Source organism: Petaurus breviceps, unplaced genomic scaffold, assembly GCF_028583685.1.
Source record: "Petaurus breviceps papuanus isolate PSGF00001 unplaced genomic scaffold, PetGlider_PUasm1.0 181, whole genome shotgun sequence".
Classification (NCBI taxonomy): domain Eukaryota; kingdom Metazoa; phylum Chordata; class Mammalia; order Diprotodontia; family Petauridae; genus Petaurus; species Petaurus breviceps.
In genome coordinates, this window is record NW_027185784.1 from 24,689,157 (window position 1) to 24,713,197 (window position 24,041).

The following is a 24,041-nucleotide window of genomic DNA, read 5'->3' on the forward strand; positions in this document are numbered from 1 at the left end:
CCCCTCCAGTCAGGTCAGCCCTGACAATGGCAGCCCTACCCTTTAAAGGTAAAAGCATGTACCCCTCTCACTCCCAGGTCCCCTAAAGGACTCTTGCCTGCTTCTCATAGCAATAAACTTCTCGACTTAAACTTCTTAACTTCTCAACAATAAACTTCTACAACTCTCACTCCAATTAAGCCTGAGACCTTGAATTCTTTCCAGACGATATGGCCGGTTTTCTGGTCTGAGATAAGATCAGAGTTCCTGCTGAACCTACTGGGATCCCCTCCCCCATCCGTTCCTTTCACCTCCAGTAAGCTGGGTCCTAGTCACCTTCCTTATCCCTTTTCTGACCCCATTCTTCCCTCTGCTCCATCCCTGCAGGTTTGGAGGCAGCTGGAAACAGAATCTCTTCTGGTTTCAAAACAAGGCAGCCCTACCAGGGAGGAAATCAAACCAGAACTCTCAGCCAAAATTCTGATTGGGTTCCTCTTGGTTCTAACAGGACTACCTGTCTTCAGACCATGACACAAAACATCCTACTAAACTGGAAAATCCAGAGGCCTGGCTTCTAGTGCCATATTCATTTCTTCATCTTGGGCTTCAGTCTCCTTTACTTGGAAAGGTCAGATCTATGACTTTAAATACTGTGGAAGGTATTCCTGTACTGAGTGAAAGATAGTCTTGTCTGTTCCCCTAAGATCCCTCTCAGTTATCATCTGTGTATAAATGATTCCCAGATCTATACACCTTGTTTCTGTCTTCACAATACTCCCTTCTCTCAGTACACACAATCACCACCTCTCACCTATACTAGAGCAATGAATTTTTAACTGATTTCAACTGGTTTCTTTTCACTCCAATCCATCCTCCACTTAGCTACCAAAGTAATCTTCCTAAAGCAGTTTGACTAAGCACAGTCAGCCTCCCCCTCAATAAACTTCAATGGCTCCCCATTATTCCCATCATCAAATATGCAATCATCCCTTTAGCATTTAAAATTCTTCATAACAACCTGGACCGTTACCACTTTCCCTGTCTTCTAACATTTTACTGCCTTCTATGTACTTTGTGATTCAGCTACACTGGCCTAATTGCTATTCCTCATGTATGACATTCCATCTCCTACCTCCATGCATCTGTCCCATGACTGGAATGATTTCCCTCCACACTTCCAACTCCCTGTTCCCAGCTTTCTTCCAGAAGTGATATAAATCCTACCTTCTGCTGGAGGGCTTTCCTAATCTTCCTCATTAGAATATTAACTCCTTGAGAACAGGGTCTATGTCTTTGACATTCTTTTTATCCCCAGTCCTTTTAGCGTATTATGAAGAGGCAGCTAGGTGGTGCAGTTGATTGAACACTGGATTGGAATTGGAAAGGACTGGAATTTAGTCTCAGACACTTACAAGTCACATGTCCCAGGGCAAGTCACTTAACCTCAATCAGCCTCAGTTTCCTCATCTATAAAATGGGAAGAATAATAGCACCTACCTCCCAGGGTTGTTGTGAGGATAAAATGAGATAATATTTGTAAAGTGTTTTTCAAACATTAAAGTAATTTGTAGGGATGGCTAGGTGGCACAGTGAATAGAGCACCAGCCCTGAATTCAAATCGGCCTCAGAAACTTAACACTTACTAGCTGTGTGACCTTGGGCAAGTCACTTAACCCCAATTGCCCTGCCTTTCCCCCTCTAAAAAGAAAAAAAAAGTTCCATGTAAATGAGAGCCATTATGTTGCCTGTTCAGCGCTTTACAATCGTCTGACTCTTTATGACTCAATTTGGAGTTTTCCTGGCAAAGATAACTGGAGTGATTTGCTATTTCTTTTTTTAAAATAGCATTTTATTTTTTCCAATTATGTATAAAGACAATATCCAACATTCATTTTAACAAAATTTTGAGTTCCAATTTTTTCTCCCTTCCCTCCCTCTAAAATGGTAAGCAATTTGATATAGGTTATATATGTGCAATCATGTAAAACATATTTCCATATTAGTCATGTTGTGAAAGAAGAAACACACCAAATGGAAAAACCCACGAAAAAATAAAGTGAAAATAGTATGCTTTGAGCTGCATTCAGAATCCATAAGTTCTTTCTCTGGATATGGATAGCATTTTCTATCATGAGTCTTTTGGAATTGTCTAGGGTCACTGTATTGTTGAGAAGAGCTAAGTCATTCACAGTTGATCATCGCACAATGTTGCTATTACTGTGTACGATGCTTATTTCACTTTGCATCAGTTCATACAAGTCTTCCCAAGTGTTTCTGAAATTTGCCTGCTCATCATTTCTTATAGAAAAACAGTATTCCATTACATTCATATACCACAACTTGTTCAGCCATTCCCCAACTGATGGGCATCCTCTCAATTTCCACTTTTTTTTTTTGCCGTTTCCTTCTCCAGCTCATTCTGCAGATGAGGAAACTGAGGCAAACAGGATTAATTGACTTGTCCAGGGTCACACAGCTGGTAAGTGTCTGAGACTAGATTTGAGCTCAGGAAGATGAATCTTCCTGACTCCAGACTTGGCACTCTATCCACTGTGCCACTTAGTTGCCCCTTTCTGGAGCAGCATAGCCTTAATATATAGATAGGTATTCAATGAATGATTCTGTTGAATTGTATTAGATTTTGTGTGTGTTTAACATCTGCCATGGTGCTACAGGCAAGATGCCACATTCAGCATAAATGAGTTAATCTAAAATGATAAGCATAGCCATATGTTTTTCTACTCCCCTCTTCCGTGCAAGCACTGGAATAGAGTCAGCTGCCAACAATTTGAAAATGGGGCGGGGAGGGTGATGTATTCATTTCACAAGTATATGGGTGCCACCTAGTGGCAGTAGAGTTTAATAACTTTCAAAGAAGGGTTTGTTTTTCCCCAAACTGGAAATGTGTCCCCTGAAGATGAATAAACAAAAATTTATGGTATCTTCATTTTTTTCTGGAATAGGGAAAACATGGATGCAGATAGTGAATTAAGAGAAGAACCAAAAACTATATACTCCAAATTATTGGATGAATGAGCTCAGCTTTGGGACTCAGCATCTCCAAATGCAAGATGATTTTCTGGTGTAGGAGGTTAAGTGGGGAGTCCCCTGATCAACTTGATGAACTACTGAGTGGTGAGTCTTTCTGGGGGACTTTTGATTGTGCCCAGAGGGTATGGCCAGCCCGCCTCTAGGTGGATGGGTTTCACAGATAGGGGCTGCCCTTGGATGAACTGGTTGGCTTCTACTCTTGTGGGTGGAATTAGTTAGCCCTTTGCATTGGATTGTAAATGTCAGCCTACTGAGCCTTTTGCCTGGTGGCCTTTTGGTGGAGCTGGGATCATCTGTGGGACCTTTTTGGGGGCTTGGCATTCGGGAGTCCCATTCTCAGCACTGGGCTCAGCACATACTTCAGAGATGGGAGCTCTTGGTCGAGATTGCAGTAGGTGAGACAATGGTGCTCTTCATACTTATGCTGTCCATTAATCCAATAAATAGTTAATAAGTGTCTCCTACGTGCCAGGCACTGTGCTAAGCACTGGAGATACAATGAAAAGAAAGGCAGTCCCAGTCTTCAAGGAACTTACAGTCTAAAGGAGGAAACAGCACCCAAAAGGAGACAAGAAAGAGCAGAGGGGGAAGAATTGTGAAAGCCACAGAGAGGGGAGTAGTTCCTGAACCCCAGGTTCTACAGAAGAGTTGTTGAGAGCTTCTTTTCTGGGACTGCCCCTCTAACCACTCCAAGTTTGAGGATCTCAGAATCCAGCTATCTGTTAGAGAAGGCCAAGGTCTTGTTAGTGCCTGGGCAAACCCAATTCTACAATTTAGCCTGCTCGTAAGGGAAGGGGGATTTTTTTGGGGGCAGCACCCACCTCAGGGGTTGATTTCTAGCAATGTTAAACTTGACAATTCATGAAGAGTGAAGTCACTAATGGGAAAGCAAGGGACCTGAATGTCAGAATGACCCCACTAATACCATGAGTTCTTATAGACACTAAGAATAAGGATTGCCTGTCTTTTAGCCCCAACTATGCTTTCTTCTTTTCCCCCTCAGTCTCTATGGGGTTAAAGTGGGACTCATCAAAATGCTGGGGTGCTATCTCTTAGAAAACCCAAGTTAATTTCCCTTTCTTTTATTTTCTTTTTAAATGAATGGTATTTTAGTTTTTCCAATTACATGTCAAGACAATTTTTGACATTTTTTATAAGATTTTGAGTTCCAAATTTTTTTATCTCCCTCTTTCCTCTTTCTTCTCCCTAAGACAGTAAGCAGTTTGATATAGGTTATATATATGCAATCATGTAAAACACATTTCCATTTTAATCATGTTGTGAAAGAAGAAGCAGAACAAAAGGAAAAAACCATGAAAAAATAAAGAAAATGAATAGTAGGACTTTGATCTTCATTCAGACTCCATCAGTTATTTCTCTGGATGTGGATAGTATTTTCCAGCATGAGTCTTTTGGACTTGTCTTAGATCATTTCCCTTTCAAAGAAAATCCAAGCTGCAGGGTGGCTATAATAAATGTAGGGGACTTCTTTCCTCGCTGAGGAAAGGGGGACTCACCAGAATAGAGGAAGACAACTTTATCAGCAGCCCCAAGCTGGTTTCCCTCTCCAGGACAGTCTGTACTGCAGGGTGCTGTGTTTTGAATCCCTTGCGGAAAGTGGGACTTAGAAGAGAGGGAAGAAAATTGTGTTTCTTGTTTACTGTGAGTTCTCTGAGTTTTCATGCTTTGGTAACAGGTCATTAGGAATCCTTTTATATGTTTTTGTATTTTCTATAGGACAGAATAAAGGCAGTTCATATTCAATACATGTATTGTTAATTTGAGTGCTTCTATGAAGTTTAAGGGAGGCTTTTTTTTTGTCCATGTTTATAGGGGCCTAGCTGTAAGCTATATTCAGAGACTTTCCCAGAGTAAATTCCAGGTAGGGATACAATTAGACAAACAGAGCATGGTACTCTTTAAATATCCCTCAGGTTGGACCTGGTCCACATAAGGCCAAAGCTTAGGGTGCTCATTCATGGATTGAATAGGGAAAATACTGGGCTTATTTTATGAGTCACCTGTTGAAATCAACAACTCGACTACTAAGGATTGATAGCTTAGGGGTTGGCAAACTATGTATGGCATGCATAGTAGCTGGGATGATTTTGAATGGCCCTCACACAGTGGTAGAGAGAACCTTTTTCCTCTTTCCCTCAAGCTCCATTCATTTGCTAGAACCCAGAAGCCCCTTCCCAGGTGCATGGTGGGAGACAAAAACCATGGTATGAGATATTTGTCAGAATTCAGAACTGTGCAAACTTCTTACACAATGGACAGGTGAGGAAAGGTGGGAGGAGAATATCATTACTTTGGATATGTGTATAATAAGGCATTGGGTAGAGGAGGAGGGAGGGTGGGTAGGCAAGGCAAATGAAAGGGAGCTTAGAGCCTGGAAGGCTTTGCTAGTCACATATAGGGCTGCCTCTATATAATTTTGTTTTGGAAGAAGAAAGGCAAGACAATTGGGGTTAAGTGACTTGTCCAATGTCACAGAACTAGTAAATGTGTCAAGTGTCTGAGGCTGGATTTGAATTTAGGTCTTCCTGACTCCAAGGCCAGTACTCTAATTGCTAGCACCTAGCTGCCCCTACCCCTATATAATTAAGGCAAGATTGTGGCTGGGAATGGAAGCCTTTGTACCAATCACCTTTGATTGATGAGACCCCACTCTATCTAGCCAGAATCTCTTCCCCTATCCCTGCTTTCCACTGAACAGTAATCAAATTAACACTACCAATTGTTTCTGGAAAGACTATGTCAAATGTCTACCCTATGGCTATATTCATGATCTCTGTGACTTCCCAGATCACAGCACCCTTTACTAGCCATCACCTCCTTATCATTATCTACCCTTATTAGAATATTAGTTCTTTGAGGACAAAGATTACCTCTCTTTTGTGTTTGTATCTCTAGCATTTAACGCCTTGCCTGAAACATGGCAAATATTTAATAAATTATTTTTCATGCATACATACATCCCTGTATGCATTCATTCATCCATTCATTCAAGATAGACCTTAACCCCTAAGTTGCTTTTCATCTTTGTCTCTCCCCACTTCCTCCACTCATTTGCACAGAAGTGCAGAAAGGGTTTTGAGACTGAGAAATTGGGGCATCCCGAGAGCTCTGGCAGTTTGCTGAGGAGAGGGGGAGAAGCCTCTAGATGGAATATTGAATAGTGTGAGGGGGGCAGGATAGACAAATCGCTCAACCTCATTTAACATTAGTGACAAGATGCTACATGTTATCATTTAATCAGATGAGAATATATTGAGATTGTTCAGTAGGTGTGAGCAAGGTTTGAACTAGGCTTTAGGTAACATGAGAAAAGTAAACTCCCTCTATGACCTGCAGTGAGCTGCAGAGGTGATTTATTTGGATTGGTTGAGGGACTTGTTCTTGTCCTAAAGGGCTTATATAACACCAGCAAGCTAGGTGGAATAAGATACTTGAGCATCTGCTCAGCCAAATGCCTGAGAAGGAACTGTATGGAGTCAGAATGGGGATGGCACCTTGGCCTTGGCCTCAAGCTCGGAGTCCTAGCATTGTCCTCCTGGGCCTGGGGATGGCAATGGCTGCTGTCAGCTGTCTGTATAGTAGGAGTTGAGGATAGACTGGACTGGTTGCATCAAAGAAGGGCAATCATAAGAGTCTACAAGGAGCCCAGCAGACAAGTTTTATTATAACTAATGGTAGTATCTTCAGGACCTGAGAAAAAGGACTTCCAGGAGCTATGAGCAGTCCCTTTGTCAAATGTGATCATGATGCTTGAGCCCACTTTCCCCTGGGCTCTATTTTTTCCTTTTCTTTCTTCTTCTTCTTCTTCTTTTTTTTTTTTTGCTTTTTGGAGGGGGGAAGGTAGGGCAATTGGGGTTAAGTGACTTGCCCAAGGTCACACGGCTAATTTTTGTGTGTGTGTATATGTTAAGTGTCTGAGGTCAGATTTGAACTCAGGTCCTCCTGACTCCAGGGCTGCTGCTCTATTTACTGCACTGATCTATTCATTGCGCATCCCCTGGGCTCTATATGTACTTGTCAGGGGGTGTCAGACTTTTGGGGGGAGTATTTTGTACCAACTTTGTCACCATAGAAAATATCTGCTTCTAAAAGAAAATTTAATATAGCTGATTAATATCAATTCATAATCAAGGGGGAGGACCCACCCAGGTGGGGGCTCATGATCTATGGAAGATTTGAAGTATACCATCAACCCCTTAGATAGTGATACCCTTTAATACTTTAGAATACCCTTAGATACCCATAGAACCCTGAGGGGAGATAAAGTAGCTCTTCTTTGGGACCTAGTCTGCCTATAGGATTTGAAATAATAGCTCCAGAGCATGTGCTACTCCAGCCATCAAAAATTAGAACAAGTTGACAAAAGAAATGCCCTCTTTTCAGCTAGAGTAAGATCTTTAACAGAGATCCAAGTCCCCTGGACTAGAAAGTTTGCTTCTAAAGGTAGACTTGAACCTGAGGGCATTGGCTATTTAGCTGAGTGATCCTATTCTGTATGCTAAAGCTAGGTGTCACAGTAGACACAATGCCAGGTCTTGAGTCAGGAAGACCTAAATTCTCATCTGGCCTCAAGACTAACTAGCTATGTGACCCTGGGCAAGTCAATTACTAGCCATGGGACCTAGGGCAAGTCACTTCACCTTGTTTGCCTCAGTTTCCTCATCTGTAAAATGAACTGGAGAAAGAAATAGTAAACCACTCCAGTATCTCTGCCAAGAAAACCCCAAATGGGGTCATGAAGAGTCAGATATGACTCTCAATGACTCAACAACAAAATGACAAAGATGTAAAGAGCTTGGGTGAAGGAACCACACAGACTAGTCCTTGAGGAAAAAGCAAAAAACATTCTCCTCCCTTGCCCCATCATTAAGATAGTTTAGTGTGGTAAGGTTTGATGATTTTCTGAAAGAGCTATAGAAACCCTTGGAGTTTTAAATTTTTTATGCTTTATTTTATTTTAAATTTATGGAATAAACCAAACATTTCTGTAGCATAGTATAATAAAAAATGATGACTGCACATGAAACTGCAAATCTATTATGCACAACTTACTATTCCTTTTAAATATATCATGAAGTTATCATGTGAATTTTTAAAAGGCAGAGCCCCCTTTTCTCATGATGGAGAGAAATAGTGCTCCAGCTGAGAATCCCAGAATCTGGCAGCAGAAAGAAGAGCCAGATCTGTTAGTTGTGGGACCAGTGAGAGTGTGCAGCAGAGACATGTCTGGGGAAGGCTACATAGAAACTGTGTTCCTGATGGAGACCAGGGGGGAGCAGCCCAGAGAGAACAGTATCAGAGTTTTGCCTGAAGCACAGTCTGATCAGGTCACTTCCTAGCTCATTAAACTCTAGGGAATCCAGGATCAGACACAAATTCATCTCTTGGGCATTTAAAAACTTTTACAATCCAGCTTCAACCTTTCGACATCTATTCTGACTTTCTCGATGGTCACAGAGGATAATATAATAATAATATTAACAATAACAATAATGTAATATTTATATAGCAGCTTTGTTTGCAAAGCACTTTATATATATTATTACATTTGACCCTCAAAACAACCCTATAAGGTAAGTGCTATTATTATCCCCATTTTACAGATCAGAAAAATTGAGGCTGAGAGCATTTAAGCGGTTTTTTTCCCCAGAAAGCGCCTGAGGCAGGATCTTAACTCAGATCTTCCAGACATCAAATCCAGCAGTCTTTTCTCTTATGTCCCTACTTCCATATTTTTGCATAGCTTGTCTTCCCATGCCTGGAATGAACTCATTCCTGACCTAGACCTTTCAGAATTTCTAAGTCCCTTCAAAGCTCAGCTCAAGTAGGTTTTACCTCCTACATGAGGCCTTAGCTAATCTACCAGCTACTAGCCTCTCTCTCACTTCCTCCCCCAGTTATTTTGTAAATGCTTATATGCAAAATATATTGTCTCTCTGGTGGAGCTATGAATTCCAAACCTCTATTTAAGGAGAGAGCCTAGCTCTGAAATCTCATTTTTCACCTGACTGCTCCACTTTGGAACTTCTCTGACTTGATCTTGCTTCAGGAAACTCATTATTGGGATAAACTCTTCCTGTAGGGTCTTATTAACTTTGAGACTCCTACTAGTCCCTACCCTCCACCTCTGGGATTGGAGGGCGGGGCCGTGAACTTCAAACCTCCATTTAAGGAAGAAAGTTCAATTGCGACATCTTACTTTTCACATGGTTGCATTACCCTGGGACTTCTCTACAGGTACTTTCCAGCTCCCCTCTTTCCCAACCACTTTTCATCTTACTTTTGTGTGTGACTTCCCTCACTTAAGAGTATAAGCCCCTAGAGGGCAGGGATTGTGGTTTTTGTTGCTGTTGTCTTTTGGTATTTGTATCCTTAGCACTTAGCTGTGGTGCCTAATATATAGTGAGGTGCTTAGTAATTGCTTATTAACTATTGATTATAAATGTATACATTGAATCCTCCAATAAAATGTAAATTTCTTAAGGGCAATTTCATTTTTGTCTTTGTATTTCAATTTCCTAGTAGAATATTTGGCACCTTTGGTGCTTAATTTAATGTAAACCTGTTTTTGTTTATTTAAATGCCTTTGCTAGATGGTTTTGAATGTACAGAGTACTCTGAACTTGGGGCAGTCTCCTCTAGGAGAGGACCCCTCTGGGACTACCTAGGAGGAGGGCAATGATGGGCAAATGACTAATAAATTACTCTAAAACCCCTTGCCAGTTCTGTCTGGGAATCTTCAACTCAGTGATTCCTGCTACTCTTAGACACAGAACCCTGGCCCCCCAGCTTCAGAAGAGGATAACAAGAAGATCCATTCCTGTATACAGTCAAGACAAATTTGCTTTATTTTGTGTTTTGTATTCCAGTTTTCTTTGCATTAATAGCATGGTGACGTTTGCCTCATCTTGAATATATGTAGGCCTTTTAAATGTTAAGATGAGTGTGTTGATATATTGAGATCTGAAATTAAATGACTGCCTGAAATCTTGGCAGGTCACTTCCACAGGAGTGCAGACTCCTGACTGCGAGTCACTCGGGAATCAGCGCCTAAGAGGTTTGCTCTTTGACTCCCCCGGCGGAAACAGGTATAAATGAAGTGGCTCCCCTTCCAGGGTACTGCCGCTTTAAGGGGGCAGGGCTCTCTTCTGTTCCCGGAAGTCCTTCCATGCCCGTAGTTCTACGGTGTTTCAGTTTGGTTTCCCAGGGTGCTCGGCCTTTGGTCTCAGAAACAGGGCTGTGCTGGCTGCCGAGAGCCAAGGCTGGCTGTCCTAAAATAATTCTCTGGGTCAGAGGGGCCACAGCCTCCCAGGAGTGCCAGCTTGCCCTTGGGAATAAGCCCCATTTGAACTTCAGAGCCGGGGGAGGGAAAGTGGTGGCAGGGGGCAGGCTGTCAGTTGGGTGAAATGTACCAGCCTGGGATGGTGAGCCCATCACCAGGCCAGGGACATTCATTCAGAAGGCGGAGTGCTAGGGCAGACGCTGACTGCTCCCTCTTGCCAGCCCACGTGTCCTCTGACAAAGGTTAGGCTGTGGGTTCCCTAGCTAGGAGTCTACACTTGCTGGCCTGCCTGGAGGGAGGAGGGTGGGGAGGGAATCTGAAGGCCCCCCCCCCCCAAGGGGGGCAAGCAGGAATTTGGGGCTTTGCTTGGGGGGGGGGGGGGGGAACTTGATGTTCACAGCAACATGGGGGAAACCGTTTAACTATCATCATTTAGTTCTGGTCATTTGTTTTCTCCCCAAGATGGAAACAGAAGACAAATAGTTGCTCCTTGATGGCCCGAGGGATCTGGGTGTCCCTGACATTTAGGAAGGAAGAGAATTGAAACCACTTGCTTTTGTTTGCAGGGTCATCATGGCTTCTTGGCGATTCTCTATCAAGACTTGCCTGTCACACCTGAGGTGCTTTCATGTCAGGCAGAAATCTTGTTTGCTTAGATGGAGACACATACAGATTATGTGCCCACCCAATTCCAGAATTTGCTGGCTTCTTTTGGGTTCGTTACCCAAACTCATTTTGACTTCAGGAGGGATCATTATGGTGTCCCCTGGAAGCTGGGGTCAGACAGGTACTTGTAAGAGTGCCCCTAAGGAAGTCAGGTTGTCAGATGACGTTTCCAAAACTGGGTTCATAAACTGTCTTTTCTTGAACTTTGCCTTTGGCCTCCGAATATGGTTTCGGGCGTGTGTTCTGCTGGTGAAATTCACCCCTCTTCTTCTGCTGTACCCTTTCACCTACCTGGTTCCCCGCTTCTACAGCCTATGGTTGAATTGGCTTCTGATGGCTACAGAGTCCTCAGGCCCCACGTACATCAAACTGGGCCAATGGGCAAGCACTAGACGGGATCTTTTCTCTGAAGAGTTCTGCACCAAGTTCTCCCGGTTGCATGTTCAAGTGGCCCCCCACACGTGGGCTCACACCCAGCACTTGCTCCAAAAGGTGTTTGGGAGTGAGTGGGGGCGAGCCCTTCACTTTGAGAGTCAGGACCCGGTGGGCTCAGGCTGTGTGGCCCAAGTGTATAAAGCTTATGTTGACACTTCCTTCCTTGACCATGCCTGCTTCCAGAAACTTGTGGAGGCCTCTAGGGGCACCTCCTCTTTTGAAGCCTGGGAGGTGGCAGGGCTGGGGAGGCTCTTAGGATATTTTTGGAAGGGGCAGAAGCCTAAAGGGACATGGACAGAGCAAGCTTTTCCAGAAGATCTACTTCTTCCCATGTCTTACCTGACTGCATCAAAACGGGACACATCCCTTACCCCACCTGCTGACTGTCTACATGGGCCAAAGCACCTCATCCCAGCAGCTATTAAAGTAAGTTCATGCTTTCCTGCTGGGTCCATAAACTGCCTAACCAGGTCCTTTTCCTCCTCCAAAACTACTTAACAGTTACCCCCTCGGAAAAATTCCTAGATTAGCTCTACCTGTGTGTGAACTCCTACTTCTGCATCCCCTCCACCCATTTCTGTGGTTCAGATACATTTTTGTCAAGTGTCTGCCTAGCACCATAGCTTATAGAGTTAATTGGTAACTTAGACTTATGGAACATCAGTGGTATAAGGGGCCATAGAATTCATCTCTTCTAACCCTCCTAATTTGATATATGGGGAAACTGAAGTTGCTTGTCTAATTGGTCTCCCTCAGTTCTCTGAACTGGAAGATCAAAGTGCGTTTCTGTGGTTTTGAAGATTGCATTGAAAATACCAGGGATCTGGAACCCAGCATCTGCCTAGCCCTGGACCAGTGTGTACTATCAGCATTGCTGGACAGTAAAGCATAACAGCCTCAGGTCCAGAGCCAGAGAGCAGGGAGATGCTTCCTGTGGTGACTGTCTTTCTTTTGCCTTGGTGTGGTGCCAGCCTAGCCTCATGAACCTTGTCAGCCCTCCACATACCTGGGCTGGAAGGGCCCTGCCCTTGTCACTGCTGCTCCTTTTTCTACTGTAGGTGCTCCATCCTGGGCTCCTTGCTCAAGTACAGGTGGATTTAGCACTGATGAAGACAGGCAGTGGAATCCTCGGGCTCATTCCCGGAATCAAGTGGCTCAGCTTGACTGAGATAGTCGAAGAGTTTGAGAAGCTCATGGTCCAACAGGTGAGCGTGTCTGGGGCTTCCCCTACTATAGGGCAGTCATGGAAGGCGATTAATGATAATGCCAGCCAATAGACAATGGTTTAAAGCCGAAGCCTGGCCCGTTGGTTGTTATTAACGAACAACACTCCATCCTCTTCTGTGCCTTGGATGACCTCCAGGCAAGGCTGTCTGTCATCCTTACCTTTGTTTCACAGCTTCCCTAGATTCCTGCAGGGAAAAGCTCAGGTTCAGTCTCTCACATGGTCTTTCCCAGTGTTTCCAGGAGTGGCCTCTCTCTTGAAATTGCTTTGTATAATTTTGTACTTATTTACATAAGACAGAAGACCTGTGTCCCAGGGACACAAGGTAGCCCTTGTAACATGAGAAGACAGATATCTGAAGTTTGGGGAGAATGCAGTTTCCATGTTTGTGGGGAGGAAGAGGGGGAGGGCTATGTCTGGGAGTGCCCCTTCCCTCTCCTATCTCTGAGGGGTTTTGATCTAGAATTATATCTATCTACTTGTCCTCCCCTATCATAACATGGGCTCCTGGAGAGCAGGGACTTTCTCATCTCAGGGACTGCTTCCTATTTGTACCCGTGGTATCTAGGATGGTGCCTGGCACATAGAAGGTGGTTAATGAATGTTTATTGAATTGATTTGAAGGAAGCACAACCAACAAATTCACATGCTATATTTTTGTTTTGCTTACTGTCTCCAGAGCTTATCATTTGAGTAGTTAAATGCAGGACAGCTAGGTGGCCCAGTGGAGAGAGTGCTGGGCTTGGAGTCAGGCCTGAGTTCAACTGTGGTTTCAGATACTTACTAGCTCAGTGACCCTGGGCAAGGCACTTAAGCCTGTTTACCTCAATTTCCTCATCTATAAACTGAGCCAGAGAAGGAAGTAGTAAACCAATCCAGTACCTTTGCCAAGAAAACCCCATATGGGTCATGAAGAGTCAGACATGACTAAAATGATTCAACAACAACAAAAGTTAAATGCAAGGTAGCTTGAAGGAATCAGGGAAGGCATGTTGTAGAAAATAGTGCTTACAGGGCATCTTTGAAGATGAGAGGGATGCTGTGAGGTAGAGGTAAGTGCATTCTGGGCATGTGGTATGGCTAGTGCAAAGCCATAGAAATGAGAGATGGTGTTGTGTTTCAGGAACTGAGAGAAGGCCAGTTTGGCTGCATTGCAGAGTGAGGGGGGGGTGTGGGGAGGGTGTGCGAAGTCTTGTGTGTGTACGGGGGGAGGGGGGTAGTAGTGGCCAATGAGACTAGAAGAGAGGTGGGGGCCAGACTGTGAACAGCTTCAAAAGCTAAACAAAGTGCACCTTCAGCTCTCATCTTTTCTTTCCATATAGATTGACTTGCGTTATGAAGCCCGGAATCTCGAGTGCTTCCAAAACAATTTCCTGGATGTGAATTTTGTCAGGTTCCCTACTCCTCTGCAGCCCTTTGTTACTAGAGATGTTCTGGTGGAAACATTTGAAGTAAGAATAAAAAGAAGTAATTATTTATGTGTGTGTGCATGTATGTATGTGTGTGCATATGTATACACACATACATATATATGCATAATATACGTATATGAAATCTAAAGTGTGTGTATACACTATGTGTAACATACTTAGGACAGGCCAGTGTTCATCTCTGAGAAACAGAAGTAGCATCACCTGGGGGAAAAGGACTGACCTGCTGTCTTGGTGATCATGGGCAAATAAGTCTTCACAGATCCCCCTCTCTCAGCCCCAGAAAGGCAGATTTGCCTTCATATAAGGAAAAGCCTTTCTAATAACTGGAGCTATTCAGAAGGGGAGTGGGGGGCTTCAGAAGAGAGATTTCCCCTTGTCTTTAAGCAAAGGCTAGATGACTGAATATTGGGAAGATACATGTTGCAGAGAGTGCTGCTGTTCAGATACAGGTTAGATAAGGGGGCTTCTGAGATTTGTGATTCCTGTGGGGAACGTCCAACTTGCAAGTATGAGGTAGCTGGAGAGAGACAGGAGGGCATGGAGCCAGGCAAGACGGATTTAAATTCCACCTCTGAGGCTAGCTGTCCGAACACGGACAAGTCACTTAACCTCGCTGAGCTGTAAAATGGGTAAAATAGCTGTAGTACCTACTTTGCAGGGTTGTTATAAGGATCAGATGATATAATGCTCATAAAGTTTTTTGTCATGAAAATCAGTGGCTTTCATACCTTTTATTTCATTGTATTTTTTTTTGGAGGGGGGAGGGCAATGCAGTTGGGGTTAAGTGACTTGCTCAAGGTCACACAGCTAGTAAGTGTTAAGTGTCTGAGACCGGATTTGAACTCAGGTCCTCCTGACTTCAGGGCCAGTGCTCTATTCACTGTGACACCTAGCCGCTCCCTTTCATACCTTTTATTGTTATTACTGGGAATGAGATGTCCAGCCATGTGCCTTATGGTGTCGAATGATGACGGGGCTGAATGGATCCAGGATTATTGGTCCTAGCCAGTTGTGACATAGGGTGATTATATCCCATGATCTCTCTTTCCATACCTTCTTTATTAAGGACTGTACAAGGGCTGACCTGGGTGAGTGAAACTCGGTTAAGCATCTGCTGGGAAAGCAACCTTGATGTCTTATCTAGGGAAGGGTAGACTCCTCTCTTACCCCTCTGGGTGGGAGGTAGGAGAATCAAACTGCCATCTTTCCTCTCTCCTTGCTTTAAGGAGAGTGTGCCTGTGTCCTGTTATCAGAAGTCAGAGATTCCCACGAAGCTGAAGGGGAAAATAGCAAAGCTGGGGATAGACATGCTTCTGAAGATGGTAAGAACCAGGATGCTGTAAAGTCCCAGAATCCCACTGCCTACAGACTACCTTTTATGAGAATGGACTAGGAAATGTGCCCTGGGCTGAGATGAACAGAAGTGACATCTGCAGGTGTGACCCACTTTAGGAAACCTTGATGAACCAATGTCAGAATCTGAGGATGAGGGCATGATCATTCATATTACAAAAGGATCCCTTACTTTCTGGAAAGATTCACTACTTGGCCCCTGGTGGTTTCTGTTGCCACTCTCTGCCAACTGTTGGTAAGAGGGCTGCTCCACAACCTTCTAGGCCCCCTTGTACTCCTAGAAGACCCCCCTGCCACACAGCCAGTGCCTGATTGTTTGCTTGCCCCCTCACCCCCATGGTGCCAGTGCCTTCCTCTGCATCCTCAAGGGCTCAGAATAATATCCCTCTTTGCCCACCAGCAGACTGCCCCTGGTGCATCAACATCGTCTTTATCACTAGTCATAAATGCAAGTGAAAGGGAATGGTCCAAATGTAATTTTTAAAATTATAGTTAGTTGAGCACCTTTAATTGGAATATTTGAAAGACTGATCAGAATCAGTAAAAAGTCTAAATTACGAGAAGTTCTGTTACTTTTAAGCACATATGATTATGAAAATAAGGTTAATAAGGTGCTGCCCAATTTTTCAAGTTCTTAGGTGACCTAAGCCTTGTGTTGTTTTAATGAATGGATTAGAATCATTTGTAATTGGAATATTATTAATTTAACTCAACAAATTCAAATAAGGGCTGATAACGCGCTTTAAGGCCGTTATGGGGTAAATAGTCCTTTATCTAGTATATGATCTTATTTTATTTAGAGAACACCTTTCCTCCATCTTCCAGATAAAAATCCAAGCTAAGCTTCAACCTCAGCAGCCCTCATCTGTACCGAGGATTTTTTATTGATGGGCTCCTAATTAATGAGACTTAGAGATATTTGTTATTAGAAGCAGTGTAGAGACCCAAAAGACCAGGCTTTAAGCCCCATCCCTGATACCCTGGCAAGTTACTTAATCTCTCAATGCCTTAGGCAACTCCCTTGGACCACAAGGTGCAGACAAAAAGCTACTCTCCGTTGACAGATACAGTATGTATCATCGTTAGGAGCTTTATACTTTATATGCTTTATACCAATGAAATCTGAGATCTAGTACAAAAATTGTATTTGTACATGTATCATTAATGCGGATAGCTGAGAACTGACCACACATTTAAAAGAATTTTCCCCTCAGCAGTGAGAGGGTCGTGGGCCTCCCCTCTTCATGATGTGGATCCCTTTCCAGGTATTTGTTGACAATTTTGTCCATGCCGACCTACACCCAGGGAACATCCTGGTCCAGGGAGCAGACTTTCCTAAGGACAGCCAAGGTCAGAGGAGCCTGGGGGATGTCTGTGACATCCTGATGTCGGAAGTAAGATCCACTCCTTCCCCACTGAAGCTGGTCCTGCTGGATGCAGGTATTGTGGCAGGGCTGCAGGCAGCCGATCTGGAGAACTTCCGGGCAGTCTTCACTGCAGTGGCCATGGGGCAGGTGAGACTTGTGGTTCATGGAGTGGTCAAGCAGTGGGTCTGAGCACTGGTTTTATTCTAAGAGTTGAGGTTTCTCAAACTCCATTATTCAGCTTGTAATGCTTATAAATGTCTAATTTTACCTGGAGGGAATAGGCTTTAAAATATCTGGAGCTAGAGGGACCTTGGAGACTTTTTTTTTCTTTTTGGAGGGGGGAAGGTCGGGCAACTAAGGTTAAGTGACTTGCCCAAGGTCACATGGCTAGTTCTTGTGTTAAGTGTCTGAGGCTGGATTTGAACTCAGGTACTCCTGACCCCAGGGCCATTGCTCTATTCACTGCATCACCTAGCTGCCCTGAGACTTTTTTTTATAAACAAGGAAACTGAGGCTGAGAGATAGTAAATGACTTGGTCACACAGGTAGTAAAGATCAGTGGCAGGATTTGAACTCAGGTCCTGACTCCAATCCCAACTCTGTCCATTGCATCTCCTAACTACACATACAATGCATACACATGTTTATTGATATGAATCCTTAAGATTTCTTACACTCTAATAGAATTGTTTTGCCCTCCCAAACAGCTGATGGTATATGCTATGTTGAAAACTTACCATGGAGGGGAAGACTATAATTTTATAAAAGGGAAAAGATTGTGGTATCAGAGACACCACACAGAGTTTTAGAACTGTGAGAGATCCCCACTTTACAGATGAGCAAATTCATACTTGAGATTTGCCAGGCCTAAGCAGCTAGGTGATGCAGTGGACTGAGCTCTTGGCCTGGAGTCAGGAAGAAGGGAGTTCAAATCCAGCCTCCGACACTTACTAGCTGTGCAATCTAGGGCAAGTCACTTAACCTTTGCCTCAGTTTCCTCTTCTGTAAAATGGTGATAGTAATAACATCCACCAGGGTTGTTGTGAGGATCAAATGACATCCTATTGGCAGAGCACTTAGCACAAATGCTTATTCCTTTCCTTGTCCCTCTCCCCCCACCAGAATTACATAGTGAGTATCAGAGGTCTAGAACAGAAGTCCTTCCTGACTCCAAATAAATTCCCTGCTTTCCCCCTCATATCATACGACCTCTCAAATCATTCCATACACAAAACTCTAGTTACTCTATTTTTTCCTTGTGGCATGTGTTTTCCCACGTAGGGAAATCGTCCTTCCCTTCGAGGCCATGGATACTAAACATGTAGCATACTGCCTGTTCCCACTGGCTGCTTGGGCTCTTTATAACAAAACTGTGGTGGTTTATGGGTAATTTGGGGGCATGAAGTTGAAAAATACTGGGCATCTAAAAATAGAATTTTATTTGGAGTAGGGTGAGAGAGAAGGACTATGAAGGAAATTTAGGCAGAGCTGTCTAAATGTCTACCAGCTGATCCTCTAAGAAAGTTTTTCAAGTAGTAGAAGTGCCCAGAGGACTGCATATAGGATGTGGGAGTTAGGTTGTTGTTATTATTGTTCATATGTTTCAATCATGTTTGACTCTTTGTGAGCCCATTTGGGGTTTTCTTGGCAAAGACACTGGAGTAGTTTGCCATTTCCTTCTCCAGTTCATTTTACAGGTGAGGAAACTGAGGCTAACAGGGTGAAGTGACTTGCCCAGGGTCACACAGCTAGTGTCTGAGGCCAGATTTGAATTTGCAAAGGTGAGTCTTCATGACTCTGGGCCAGGCGCTCTATCCACTGTAACACCTAGGTGCCCTTTGGAGTCAAGTTACATATCCTGGGTTCCTATAATGCATCTGAGGGTATGTGGGGGAAGGTGAAGTGTGTATAGGTGAGATGCAATATGATGTAGTAAGAGTACTGGATTCTGAGTCAGGAAGACCTGGGCTTAAATCTTACCCCAGATAATTATTAGTCTTATGGACTTTGGAAGGTCATTTAACCTCCTCTGCCTCAGTTTACCTGTCTGTTAAATGAGGTTAAACTCCCTTCCAGTCTAAATCTGTGACCCATGTGAGTAGCATGCCCCAAGTCTTCCAGTATCCATATGACTTAGGGAGATAGGAACTGAAACTGACCTTTCTACTCATGCCAACACCTTCGACGAATGGCACTTACAAGCGTTCTCTTTACTCATGGTCTGCAGGGTGAAAGAGTGGCCGAGCTCATCTTGCATCATGCCCGGGCCAATGAGTGCCAAGATGTGGAGAAATTCAAAGCTGAGATGGCGGTGCTAGTGACCCAGGCCAGGAAGAACACCATTACCCTGGAAAAGGTAGGCAGGCCATGAGATAGAGATACAACCAGCAGGAAAGAACCCTTTTAGGCTTGGCTAGTGCTTTTCTCCCCTGCTAGGGCAGATCCCAACAACAGAGCTGGGGGGCAGAGATGTTTCTGATGAAGGACTAATCCAATCTCCAGGATGAAAAAAAACAAACACACCATTCCCTTCCCTCAGGAAGCTTACATTCTATGTGGTGTGGGAAGAGAAACAGGAACATAAAGGAGACAGGGAGTAGCCCTATTTTTCTCTAATAAATCATCCAGCCATAGGTCAGTCCATTACAGCGAATGGCTCTCAAAAATGTGATCTTCTCCTTCGGTGCGCTTGGGTGGGTCTCTTGGAGGCAGAATGTTAAAACAGAAAGAAATCTGGCATCCAGAGGACCTGAGTTCAAATCCCCCTTCTGATGATCACTACAATGTGTGACTTTGGGCAAGGATTTTCCTGGGCCTTAATTTCCTCATCTTTAAAATCAGGGGATTGGGGTAGATGGCTTCTAGACCCATGAGCCTATATTGATAATAAGTAAATTAATAGTTCACTTAAATTATGTAAGAAAATAACCACAGGTCAGCTCTGGAGATACAGTTGAAAGTAGGACCAGTCTTTTCATTCATTCTAGTAACTTTTTGTTTTTTGTGTGATGGGAAATGGATAGAGGTGATCTGTGGGGTCTTTTTCCTTGAAGAGAGAAAGACCCTTAGATTGAACAGTTTTAAGATCCCCCACCCTCACCCCTTTGCCCTTCTGGTTAAACCAGCCTTCTTGAATAAAGCAGTTTTGTGGACTTCAAGGACTGAGGAGTCCCTGTACCATTCTTGAGCAGTCAATTAGCTCTCCTCCTCATTTATTTTTTTTTTTGTGGTTGTGGGGAGGGAAGTGGTACTTTTAGGCTTTGTAACAAGGTTTGCTTTTCCCAACAGCTTCAAGTATCAAACCTGCTCTCCAGTGTCTTTAAGCTGCTGATGACCCATAAGGTGAGCACCAGGCTTAAGAATTGCCAACGGGCCACCTGGGTAGGGGTGGGGCATCTTCGAGCTGGGCAGGGTGGCTGTAGCAGCCTGATGAACAGGATTTGGGTGGGGGAGGGGAGATATTTAGTTTAGGTAAGAAAATAAATGCTTGTAAAGCACTTAGTAGCAGCAATTCATAAATAAACTGGGCTAAGAGTTTACAAGGGATAGTGTCTCGCACTTCATAAATACTTGTTTTTTTTACCTGACTACCTACCCATTAGAGCAGGTACCAAGAGCCTCTATGCCCAACCCTGTTAACCTGGTTCTTGTTTTGATAAGGAACTGGAAAAAATAAAATATTCAGTGTATGCATGCATGCATGTAAATGTATATTATATACAAACATGCATATACACACATGCACACATGAAGGCACAAGTTATGGAATCTCTACGTGCATGTATGTATGCTTGTGTATACACTTACACATGCATGTGAGTCTATACACATGCACAGATGTACACAAACACACACACATACACACGTATCCCCTCCTGAATTACTGCCTTGTTGTGGCAGAGGGCTTGTGTAGCTTAATGAAACCATAAGCTATGTTGTTCAGGGTTACTTAGGATGGACAGGTCATAATGGAGAGCTCTGACAAAAAGTGATCCACTGGAGAAGTAAATGACAAACCACTTCTGTATCTTTGCTAAGAAAACCCCATAGACAGCTATTGTTGGTGATGCTATAACAGGTGAATTGGGTTTCAGTGAGGGAGGGCTGTGCAAAGTCACCAGCCTCACTTTCTCCCTCTGAGCTATCTGGGTCCAGTGGTGAGATGGCCCTGGATGCAGTGGGAGACCTTGGCCTTTTTGAGATAAGGTCTTTAACAGGTCTGAGTTTGACAGAGGCAACACCTCATTTAGTGATTAAGACTAGGTAAGAAAAAGAAGAAAAATGTACAAGTAGATTGGGAGTGGCTGGGGTTCGTGGTGGTAAAGAAGGGACAGGGTAAGGCAGTGCTTGGAGGCTATAAACCTAAAAGGATGAAGGTGCTGCCCAGGACACTGGTCTGTAAGTGAAGAGACTTGAAAAAGCATGACCCTGCCTCTGTCCTTGCTGTTTCAGGTCAAGCTTGAGAGTAACTTTGCCTCGATTGTCTTTGCGATCATGGTGTTAGAAGGGCTCGGCCGCTCACTGGATCCCAAACTGGATATCTTGGAGGCAGCCAAACCCTTTCTTATAAAAAACTCACCGTTTTCCCCCTGGCTGCAATGGTGAAGGCATAGGGCTTCACCAGGTAAATGCCAGCATTACTAATGAAGCTCTCCCAGGACAGCCAGGGCACTGTCTTCCTTTCGTTCTGGGTTGGTCCCAAGAAGGCTGACTGCAAGATTCAGAGACAACCTGACTGGCTGAAGTCCATGGGCAGAGGAACTCATCTCATAGAGTACCCTAAATACTAGTACTCTATTGGCCTATGTCACTCTTGCGGATGTGAACGAATCAATTGTAGAAGAGAATCAATACTTTTCCTTTCCCCTCCCCACACCAACATACACAAGACACACTCACTCTCTGTCTCTCTCTTGGGCTTAAGGTCCATGGAAGCTAGATGGAAAAGTGAACGGAGTCCTAGACTTGGCTTCGGGAGGGATGATGAGTTTGAATCCTGCCTCAGACCTGTGTGACCCTGTACAATTGACTTGTCCTCCCATAGCCTCAGTTCCCTCAGCTGTAAAATGGGGATAATAACTGTACCTACCTCACAGGGGTGTTGTGAGGATCAAATGAGTTAATATATTTAAGGAGCTTTTTAAACCTAAAATTATATATACATGTGTATTGCTCTCTCCACACACCCATGGATATATACATATATATGTGTGTATATATAAAATAAGCTATAATTATTATGATGGTTACATAAATCGGGGTACCATTGTCAGTGGTGACTACAACATTGCTTAGTTTGTCAAGGAGCAGGCTGTCACTGAGCACAACATAGTTCTGGGCTAGGATACTGTGGTACTACTGACAAGGAGCAGGGAGAGGGTGGCCCCTTTCCTCTGAATGCCACGTGTCATATATGCCATATAAAGAAAGAGAATTCTAGGCTGTCACCTTTCTCCTTTTCCCCAATTATGGGCTTATCTTTATTTCTATCCTTGTAAGCAGCAGGCAGAGTTTTGGTTAGTGTACACGTTACCATGAGAAGCACCATGGCTTAGTGGCTGGAGAGCTGGCCTTGAAACCAGGAAGGCCTGGATGCAAGTCTCACCTCTGACACATACCAGTCATTTAACCTCTCAGTGCTCTGGGGGCAGCTAGGGGGTGCTACTGTGCACAGAGTGCTGGGCCTGGAGTCAGGAAGACCTGAGTTCAGATGTGACCTCAGACATGCCCTAGCTGTGTGACCCTGGGCAAGTCACTTAACTGCTGCCTGCTTGCCTCAGTTTCCTCAGCTATAAAATGGGGACAATAAGAGCGCCTACCTAACAGGGTTGTTGGGAAGATCAAATGAGATGTTTGTAAAATGCACAGCACAGTGCCTGGCAATATGATAAATTAGTAATAATAAATGCTTTTATTGTTAGATTGGGTGGTGCTGGGCACTATGTAGTATTACATTATACGTTAGGGGAGCACTGTCATCAAGATATTCCTATGTTCCAATGATCCCATACTCTGCCTGCTCTTCATCTCTGGCACCTAGGAGATTGTAAGCTCTAGAAGGCCAAGGCTGGTATTATCTAATTTGTATCACTTTAATTGCGATGACAAATTTTGGATTGTGAAATATACTTTACCTCTCTCTGAGCAGAGGGGGGAGATTAAGGAAACAGTAAGGGACCCAATATGGCGCTTTCTGAATAGCAAGGCCTTAATAAGGGGTTTGTTGAATTGAACTGAATAGCTGGGCCTGGTCAGAAAATACCACATGAGTTCAAATATAGGCCATACTCCACCTCCTACCCCCATGTGGTTTGTACAAAACTTGCATTGTGCCTGTCCTTAATGCTCTTTGTAAGAGAATACAGTGACAAAGGTGAAATGACAGTGATGATAATGCGTAAAACATCTTTAACCAAATTAAAAGAAATATAAAACAGAACACTGACAGGAAGCATTAATATACCGTAATGGCAGGTAATAACTTTCCATTGTCTTTTGCCTTGCCTCTTCCTCCTCCAGACTCCCGGTACTGGGATCTGACCTGGGTAGTGAATGAACCCAAGGACCCCCAGGCCCTCTGCCCTTCCACTGAAGCCCTAGCACTTACTTCTAAATCTCTCCATCTGCCCCAAACAAGGACCTAATGTGCTGTATCCCTCAATGATATTATGGGCTTATGGAGAGCAGGGACCTCTTATTTCTCCTGTTTGTATCCAAATTGTTTAGTACAGTGCTTGGCACTTTAACAAATATCCACTCATTTATTCAATCGATGAATACATTGTTCTGGCCCAATAGTTCTGAGTAATGTCTTGAGGACAGAGGTATATTTAATTATCTGTCCAAAATGAAACTTTTATTTAGTTGGTTACATTTCCAACCCTTTTGATCATGTTTGGTCCTTGGTGGGATGAAGATAGTCTGTTTGCAGATGACCAGCAGCAGACCTTTTGGTAATCCTGGCTTTAGAGGATGTGGACATGGCTCACTGTTGGGAGTCCCACCTACACTGGGCTGTGCTTCAGACTGGGGTGGGGGGTGGGGTGGGGTTAGGAAGCGGTATATTATAGCGCTGACTTTGGAGTTAGCATGACCTAGTTGCAAATTTTGCTTCAGGCACTGAAGCTGTGTGGCTCTGGGAAAGTCACTTAACCCGTCTGACCCTCAGCAAGACGCCTTTCCAGAGCTCTTCAATGCAGTTCCTTCTGTTCTGAGATTATTTCTAATTT

At 43.8% G+C, this 24,041-nt stretch overlaps 1 protein-coding gene across 5 annotated transcripts in view; it reads left to right on the forward strand.

The window, feature by feature from the left end:
- Positions 1–21,964, forward strand: part of ADCK2 (aarF domain containing kinase 2) — a 33,121-nt gene extending 11,157 nt beyond the window's left edge. Inside the window, exons 3-12 of one of the 5 annotated variants that reach the window (XM_069087374.1) lie at positions 367–607; positions 10,048–10,139; positions 10,900–11,860; positions 12,493–12,639; positions 13,982–14,110; positions 15,319–15,414; positions 16,711–16,959; positions 19,040–19,168; positions 20,101–20,154; positions 21,265–21,964. In XM_069087374.1, the coding sequence (XP_068943475.1) occupies positions 10,907–11,860; positions 12,493–12,639; positions 13,982–14,110; positions 15,319–15,414; positions 16,711–16,959; positions 19,040–19,168; positions 20,101–20,154; positions 21,265–21,417 (1,911 nt within the window). In that variant the 5' untranslated portion in view covers positions 367–607; positions 10,048–10,139; positions 10,900–10,906 and the 3' untranslated portion in view covers positions 21,418–21,964. Of the gene's footprint in view, positions 1–366; positions 608–3,097; positions 3,115–9,139; positions 9,289–10,047; positions 10,140–10,186; positions 10,576–10,899; positions 11,861–12,492; positions 12,640–13,981; positions 14,111–15,318; positions 15,415–16,710; positions 16,960–19,039; positions 19,169–20,100; positions 20,155–21,264 lie in introns of those variants that run through there. The other 4 variants (XM_069087376.1, XM_069087375.1, XM_069087372.1 and 1 more) reach the window with 4 other exon arrangements.
- The last annotated feature ends 2,077 nt before the right edge of the window (positions 21,965–24,041 follow it).